This window comes from Capra hircus, chromosome 5 (genome assembly GCF_001704415.2).
Source record: "Capra hircus breed San Clemente chromosome 5, ASM170441v1, whole genome shotgun sequence".
Classification (NCBI taxonomy): domain Eukaryota; kingdom Metazoa; phylum Chordata; class Mammalia; order Artiodactyla; family Bovidae; genus Capra; species Capra hircus.
The window spans coordinates 30,391,589-30,399,834 of NC_030812.1; the positions used below are offsets into that span (position 1 = coordinate 30,391,589).

The 8,246-nt window shown below is 44.9% G+C and overlaps 1 protein-coding gene across 1 annotated transcript; it reads left to right on the plus strand.

Moving 5' to 3' along the window:
- Window positions 4,703–7,961, plus strand: RHEBL1 (Ras homolog enriched in brain like 1). The gene is made up of 8 exons (XM_005680005.2): window positions 4,703–4,994; window positions 5,608–5,679; window positions 6,015–6,082; window positions 6,354–6,436; window positions 6,527–6,583; window positions 6,788–6,835; window positions 7,172–7,253; window positions 7,426–7,961. The coding sequence occupies exons 1-8, from the start codon at window positions 4,943–4,945 to the stop codon at window positions 7,513–7,515; spliced, it is 552 nt and encodes a 183-aa protein (XP_005680062.1). The 5' UTR covers window positions 4,703–4,942; the 3' UTR covers window positions 7,516–7,961.

Sequence of the window (8,246 nt, forward strand, 5' to 3'; positions counted from 1 at the left end):
TGCTCAGGGCATTCTTGAGCTTTAAGTTTCAACTCATTTATCAGTTATCATGTGAAATCTCTTTGATCTTTCCAGACAGAATCAATCATTCTTCCTTCCTCCCTTTCTTCTTTCCTTCCTCTTTCTCTTGTTTTTTTTTTTTTTTTTTTTCCCCTTGAAGAAACATTTCTTCTATGGTTGTAGCTAGTTTTACTGTAATGTGAAACTTGCTATAATTTTGTTTGATAATTTTTCCTACTATGACATTTGGAAGTGTAGCAATCAGAATCCTTGAAGGAAACAGATTGCATACTCAAATGGGGAATTGAGGAGCATAGAATGCAAGGAATGTTCATAAAGTGAACAGGATGGAGTATCTACAAGTGTTCCACAGTATTCAGAGTCTGTCTTCAGTGGGGAGTCACCAGAGGTGCTAACCCCTAGACCTGAAGGGCAAGGGAAGAAAGGGTCACAAGAACCAAAGAGAGGTGTACCTGTACCTAGTTGAAGGAGAGGGTCTTGCAAAGGGTCTGTGGCTTCTGTTAGCCCCATGAGTGAGTCCAGGAGAGCCAACAGAAGAACTGCCAATTCAATCCATGAAATCATCAGAAATAATACGCTGGTGTTGTTTTAAACCACCAAGTTTTGATATAGTTTGTTATGCAACAATAGATAACTGATATATCAGCAGGGAGGTGAAGCCATAACTATTCCTCCACCAAAACTGTGAGAAACCAAGAAGATCTGTGAAATGGAACCCATCATTTCAATGCAAACATACTAATAGTAAAAACATTTTTATTTTCTTCAAGATTTTTGTTTGATGTGGATCATTTTTAAAAAGTCTTTATTGAATTTGTTACAATGTTTCTGTTTTATCTTTTGGTTTTTGGCCTCGATCTTAGCTCCCCAACCAGGGATCAAACCAGCACCTCCTGAAATGGAAGGCAAAGTCTTAACCACTAGAGTGCAGGGAAGTCCCTTCATTTTTCATAGAGATACTTAAAACAGCTTTCTGGCAGCAATTCATCTTTATTTTATCTCAGCTGTTTGAAATAGAGCAATGTATGATGCTGTCTCTAGAAATTTTATGCTAAGCTTATTTATCAAACATTAGGGTAGTTTGCTCCCTTCATTTTATCCTTTATTGGTGATCTTTGCATATCTGTGATCTTTATGGAGTAACCATTTATGCCCTCCCTTTATGGTGATTGATATTTAACAAATATCTTGGTCTCAAGATATGCAGGTCTATTAGAATGGCTCACTAAACATTTGTTCCTATTCTCTTTTGCTTTCCTTTGCAAAGAGTGGAAAACAAAATGCTAAACAAAACTTCCTGGCTCTCTTGTAGGTAGTGATGGTCATGTGATACAGTTCTGTTCAAGATGTAGGAGAACATTTTCCATGAGATCTTCTTTCTGCATTAAAAAAAGAAAAAAAAACTCACAAGAGAAAGTCCTTTGTTTTAGTCCTTTTGCCTTCTTCTTGACTGAAAACGAGAGAGTTCGAGGATGTTTAATAAAGAGACTACTTACAAAGGTGCAGGCAGGGTGTAGGAAAACAAAGGGGATAGAGCAGCACCCCAGGTGAGTATCAGAGAAGCTCTTAACTACTGTAGGGCCTGAAGGGTGAGGGAGGCAATTACTGGAAATAGAATAGGAGAGCTGCCTGTGTTGGGGTAAGGGGAGTGCTTTGAGAGGTGCTGTGACCTTCATGGTGGGAACAGACCATCTCTTCCTTGTGTTCTGTGAGTACTCCTCTTTGGCTGAACCCCCCTGGGATCCAAGGATCAAGGTCTACCTCTTAGACACAAATCTGGGTGGAAAAAGGTAGAAAGTTAACCTGGAAAGACAAGCAATAAAAAAGGCATCTATTACTTACCTTTATATACCTAGTGTGCCAGATATGGTAAGAGTGCCTGATACAAAGGAAGAAATGAATAAAATTTTATTGAATTGAATCCAGTTCTTTATTTTATGCTACAGTGTTTAAAACCTAATCTGGGACTACTGCCAACCTCATTCAGGCCCAATAATCCAACATAAAATTGCTGCTCTACAAGGAACTTCCTTTACCCAACAGTAAAGGTCCTTTTCTGAGACCAGATTAAAAAGTGGCTCTTTGAAATAACTTTTGTAGATCTAGATATTTTTAAGCATGAGATGATTCTTTAGTTTTATAAAGCCTGTCCTCTAATACAGTCTAACTCCTACACACTCACCTCATCAGGGTCTTCCAGAAGAAATAACTTTTGTATGCTACCTGTATGACTAAGTCTCAGCTTCTACATCTGTAAGAGAACAGTAATAACAGCTACCCATTACTCAAGTCTCTCTGGTGGCTCAGTGGTAAAGAATCCACCTGCCAATACAGGAGATGCAGGTTTGATCCCTGGGTCAGGAAGATCGCCTAGAAAAGGAAATGGCAACCCACTCCAGTATTTTTATCCGGGAAATCTCATGTACAAAGGAGTCTGGCTGGCTGCAGTCCATGAGGTCGCAAAAGACTTGGACATGACTTAGCAACTAAAAAACAGCAACAACTCAAGTCATGGACACAAATGTTACCTCCTCAGGCTTTCTAGGATACATAAAAAGAGAGTATGGGGCTTATCTGGTGGCTCAGTGGTAAAAAATCGGCCTGCCAAGGCAGGAGACACAGGTTCTATCCCTGGTCTGGGTAGATCCCACATGTCACAGAGCCACTAAGCCTGTGAATCACAATTATTGAGCCTGTGCTCTAGAGCCTGGGAACCACAGCTACTGAGCCCACATGCCTAGAGCCTGTGCTCCAAAACAAGAGAAGCCACTGCAATGAGAAGCCCAAGCAATGCAACTAGAGAGTAGCCCCTGCTCTCTGCAAAGAGAGAAATGCCCAATCAGCAACAAAGACCCAGCACAGCCAAAAAAATAAGTGAATACATAAAATTATTTTAAAAAGAGGGGAATAACACCCCAAGTTACTTTCTAGCCCACTAATGTCTTATTTATTTTTTCTCATTGCAGTTATTACTTTTAAATTGTAACTTATTTACTGTTTACTTCTAGATTGTTGGTCTTCTCCCAAAAGAATACTTGATCCTTGTAAGCAGAGACCTTGTCTGTATTGTTCTCCGCTGTATTCTAAGCACCTGGAAGTGACTGGGACATGGTGGTTGTTTGATAAATATTTGTTGATGAATGCATGAACAATGCCAATTAATAACCTCAGGCTATGGTGAATATTAAATAAGATGACAGTGCAATTCTCCTGGCATAAAGTAAAACTCTCTCTAAACCTAGGTGTTTTCTTTCCTCGTTTTCCTCCCTCACCTTCTGTATCCATACCTTCGGCAAGCAAGTGAGCTTAACCTCAGCCTCAAAACATACCCCGAATTCTCTGAATGAAATTCATTCATCACTATCACTCTAGTCAAGCCACTCTCATCCCTTACCTGGTCTACAAATAGCAGACTCCTAGCTGATCTCCCTGTTTGTTCCACTTGCTCCTGTTTCTCTCAAACCCCAATCCATTCTCCACAGTCAGAAAGATCTTTTAGAAACACAATTCAGATCATGTCATGCCCCAATTTACTTAATGACACCATCAACAGCCATCACCAGCAGTTTTCTAGGTATTTAGAATTAGCCCAAACTGCTTTACATGGGCTAGCACCTGCGATCCTCTTAGACTTCATCTACTTTAGGCTAACTGGCTTTCTCTCTCTTTTCTGGATTTTCACAAACTTATTTCCATCCTAGTGCTGGTGGATTCTTCTGTCTGAATATTTACCTAGCTGGCTCCTTACTGTCATTTGAACTTCACCTTAAATGGGGCTTCTTTTGAAATGAAAAGCCACTAATTTGTGTCACTAATGACTAATCCAGTCATTTCTTATCACAGTTCCCCGCCCCCCCCCTCTATTTTTATTTATTTGTCTGCACAGGGTCTTAATTGCAGCATGTGGGATCTTAGTATCCTGACCAGGGATTGAACCCCCGCCCTCTGCATTGGGAACAAAGAGTACTCTGCCTTGGACCACCCAGAAGTCCCTTGTAACATTGCTTTTTTTGTTGCACTTAATATTATCTAACATTTACTGGTTTATGTTTGTTTCTTCCCAACTGAATTTTAAGCTTGTGAACTCAGAGACCTTATCTATTGTGTTCATCACTCTTATCTTCAAAGATGGAGCAATAACTAAAACATATAGTATACGCTTAATAAATATTTGTTGAACAAATAAATGCTTTGATTGTGATAACGATAACAGCTAAACCTCAGAGGACTTGGCCACAAATTTTAACAATTTTTCAAGGAGTAAGAATCGCAGTTCCGAAGTTAGATCCTGGAAGACTACAGAAACCTGACAATAAAATATCTGGGGCTAAAGTTTGGAGGGGGATATATTACAACTTTGGCCTTTTTTCCCTACCCAAGGACTCCGGAGATCTTGCAAAAGGGAGACCTAGAATCTTTCAACCATAAATTCCAGCCCAGCCACAACGCTTTTCCATCCACGATTCTTTGCAGCCACTATTACTAGATTGCAAACGCGCAAACACCTCTAGGACCCCGGGTTCCTTTCTGTTTCTTTATGAATGAACCGGGTCTAGTGTGCGCATGCGAAACTCCTTTTTCTCCCGCTCCACGTGAGGCCCGCCCTTCCCTCCTGCTAACGGCTCCGCCCCTATCCTTTCTAATGGACCAATGGCGAGCGGCCTGGGGGGCGGAGCCCTGAGCGGCGCGGCAGTGTAGTTCCCCGGTCGCCCGGCTCCCTCGCCTTAGTCTTGCTGTGTTGTGATCACGTGGCCAGCTCCGGGCGCGGCGCTTGTTTTGGTTTCCTTCTAGCTTGCCCCTGGCAGCTTCAGAGTGAGCGACTTTCCCGTGCCGCTTGCCACACCGGACTGCACTGCGACTTTCTCTTCTTGGGGCTCTCTCAGCTCCAAGTTCTGCAAGCCCCTCGGGGCCGGCTCCTGCCATGCCGTTAGTTCGCTACAGGAAGGTGGTCATCCTCGGATACCGTTCTGTAGGTGAGTCTCCCTCTAGGGCAGAGCACCGATGCACCGCGGCTTTGTGGCCAGAGGAGGCGCACTGCCGCGGGAAGGCGACCCAGGGAGAAATGGTGGCATCCTTAGAACCAGCTTGTAGAGCGAGGACTGAAAGGTTGGAGTGGGAAAGGCTGGGGTGGTGGTAGTGTTCAAGGCGGCAGGAAGCTGGAGCATGGAAGAGTATACATGGGCTTACTGCTTGAACACCACAGTGGTCCTCAGCGTTCGTTACTCTGGGGGGGGGGTGGAGATGGGGGCAGGATTTGGTGGCGGGGGCGCGGTCTGGGTGGGGCAAGTCTCAGGTGTCGGACGCAAGGCTGACTAAATCCTGGGGAATCCGGATCTTCCCAGGAGTTGGGTGGGGAAAGACAGCAGGAAAAGCTTCCTGCGTCGCTACTGTATGCATCCGGTGGCCAAGGTGCAGAGACCTGGGGCGAAAAGAGGGTGAAGGAGTCTATGGGAAAGCATTGCATGGGGCATTCACAGGCTAGGATGCTAATTCGGGGTTTCCTTTAGTCCAGGGCCACAGCCCGAAAGGACAGAGGAAATGAATGTGGATGGATGATTTGGCTACAATTACCTCTGCTTCCCACAGGGAAGACATCTTTAGCACATCAATTTGTGGAGGGAGAGTTCCTGGAAGACTATGATCCTACTGTGGAGAATAGTGAGTAAATTTCTCCTCTTGGGTTGGGGTAGGGAGGGCTTGGGTGCCCCACCCAAGGCCACACTTTGGGATTTTCCGGGTGCCAAAGGGATGATTTAATTAGATATTAAATCGAGTCTCTTCTCTATCAATCCTGTTCTGTGAGTGGAGCTAGAGTGTGCATTTTCCAAGATACTGAGTCCAGGATAGTGCATGTGTAGACAATAAGAAGCCTAACATTGTATCTTAAGTTTTCTGGAGAGCTCCTTGAACCTGGCCCATCTGTGTTAATATATAGGGGCACAGATTGCTCGCCCTACAAGGCACCTCACAGTCAAGTTTTCTTTTCTTTTCAGCTTACAGCAAGATAGTGACTGTTGGCAAAGATGAGTTTCACCTACACCTGGTGGACACAGCAGGGCAGGTACCAGTTTGGGGTAGGGTGTCTAAATGTGGCAGTTCAGTCCTGGGAGATGAAGTCTGGTAGCCTCTGAGGCTCATCTGTAAAGTAGTATTAAAAGCATTTTAGCAGTATTTCAGTGTGCAGTGTTGTTTGGAGCTACTCTATAAATACTTGTTGGATAGAAGTGACCGGAGTAGGGAGTGCCACAGGGAGGGTCCCCAGGATGCAGCCCACCAAACTTGGCCATCTGAGTCTTGTGAATCAAGGTATTGATATTTCTGTTTCTTGTCAGGATGAGTACAGCATTCTGCCCTATTCATTCATCATTGGGGTCCATGGTTATGTGCTTGTGTATTCTGTCACCTCTCTGCATAGGTAAGTGACCAAGGTTGAGAGTGGTGGACTTGGGAAGACCTGAGGGCTGTCCCAGAATAAAATTGTAAGATTCTTTTCTTGTGTTTAAAGCTTCCAAGTCATTGAGAGTCTGTACCAAAAGCTACATGAAGGCCACGGGAAAACCCGGTACGTGGCACAGGGGATAAAGACATAGTGTGGACACCAGGGAAGAGGGAGGGCAGAGGGGAGTATTGATCCAAATTAAGGAGGAAGCCGGAACATTGATCCTATCTGGTTTGATGGGGAGTTGTCCAGCTACGATGTGAAGGAGGTCGGGGTCCATGGGGAACAGAGGGGAGGGATTCTGTTGTAACTGCTGTCTCCTCCCAGGCTGCCGGTGGTGCTGGTGGGAAACAAGGCCGATCTCTCTCCAGACAGGTATGGAAATCTCTGTAGCTTAAGGCAAAGGAAAGTGTCTAGGAGTGAGTCAGGCTCTTGTCCTGGCTCTGCCACTGATTTAAACCAGTTGTTTTACCTCTTCCTTTCTAACTTGAAGGTTGAGACAAAATGATCCTTCTATCTCAAAAGCTATAATTTCATATTTCAAGCCTCAGTCCTAGGCTCCTTTGTTTTCTTGTATTTTCTTCTTCCACAGACTTTCTCCCAAACCTTGGAATGAGATGAGTCAGAGGAAGTCTAGTTTCTGTAAAGATTTTTCAGAGAACATGGGGCCCATTGCTATTCTTCATTTTCATGTCCTGAATTTGCTTCTAGGGAGGTCCAGGCTGTTGAGGGGAAGAAGCTGGCAGCATCCTGGGGTGCAACATTTATGGAGTCATCTGCTCGGAATAATCAGGTATTGGGCCTGAAGAGTAGGAGGGTGGTGGGGGCAGCAGTGTTTTTCTTTTTATGCCACTGCTTGGTGGTGGGGATGGTGGGGGAGTGGGGCATTCACCTAAGAGTTGGGTAGTATTGGCAGTGAACTCAACCAATTTTTTTTTTTTGCCCTGAATCCTTATCCCTTGCAGCTGACTCAAGGCATCTTCACCAAAGTCATCCAGGAGATTGCCCGGGTGGAAAATTCATATGGGCAAGAGCGCCGCTGCCATCTCATGTGAGCCTGGAGATGAGCCCTTGAGCAAGGGGCAGCTGCCTTGATTCTGCCCCTGGTACTTTCCAAGCTCTAGTGGGGGCTTGTGGGGGCGCCCTCAGGACTTCACGGGTTTGTTTGGTTGCCAGCTGTGTCCCTGGCCCTCTAGGCACACAGTGAGGTACCCTCATGTTTGCACACTTACCCAGGCTCCAGTGGCCTGGTTGTCCATGTTTACAAAGAGGCAAGGATGTCTCATGGGCACTGTCCTCTAGCTCTGTTTTTGCTAAATAAATGAACTGTGATAACCTATGGGGTTGGGATATGAGTCCTGGCACTGTTTATTCAGGACCCAGTCTCCTCTGTAGGCTTTGGGTGTTGGCTGGGTGAGGGGAGCTGGGGACTCCTGAAGTGAAGCTGGCTCCCAGGAGTGACAATGTAAATATGCAAATAAACTGAGAAATCTTTTTGTAATTGACTTCTCTGTGTCTGGGGAGCACTCAGGGCCAGTATCTTCTTTTCTAAGGAGTGATGACTGTGGCCATTGGTAGAGAATCAAGGTTTTTACTCCTTCAACCTTGTTCCTATTCCTTACCCCTCATTCATTCAGGACCATCACCCTAAGACTTAATACTTATTTTTCCCAACTTTCTTTTCTACCGTGTTCTCCCATACAGGTAACCAACTGACTGCCACTCTCATCCAAATTTGTAGGCTCTCACAACCCCCTTCGGAGAAGGCAGTGGCACCCCACTCCAG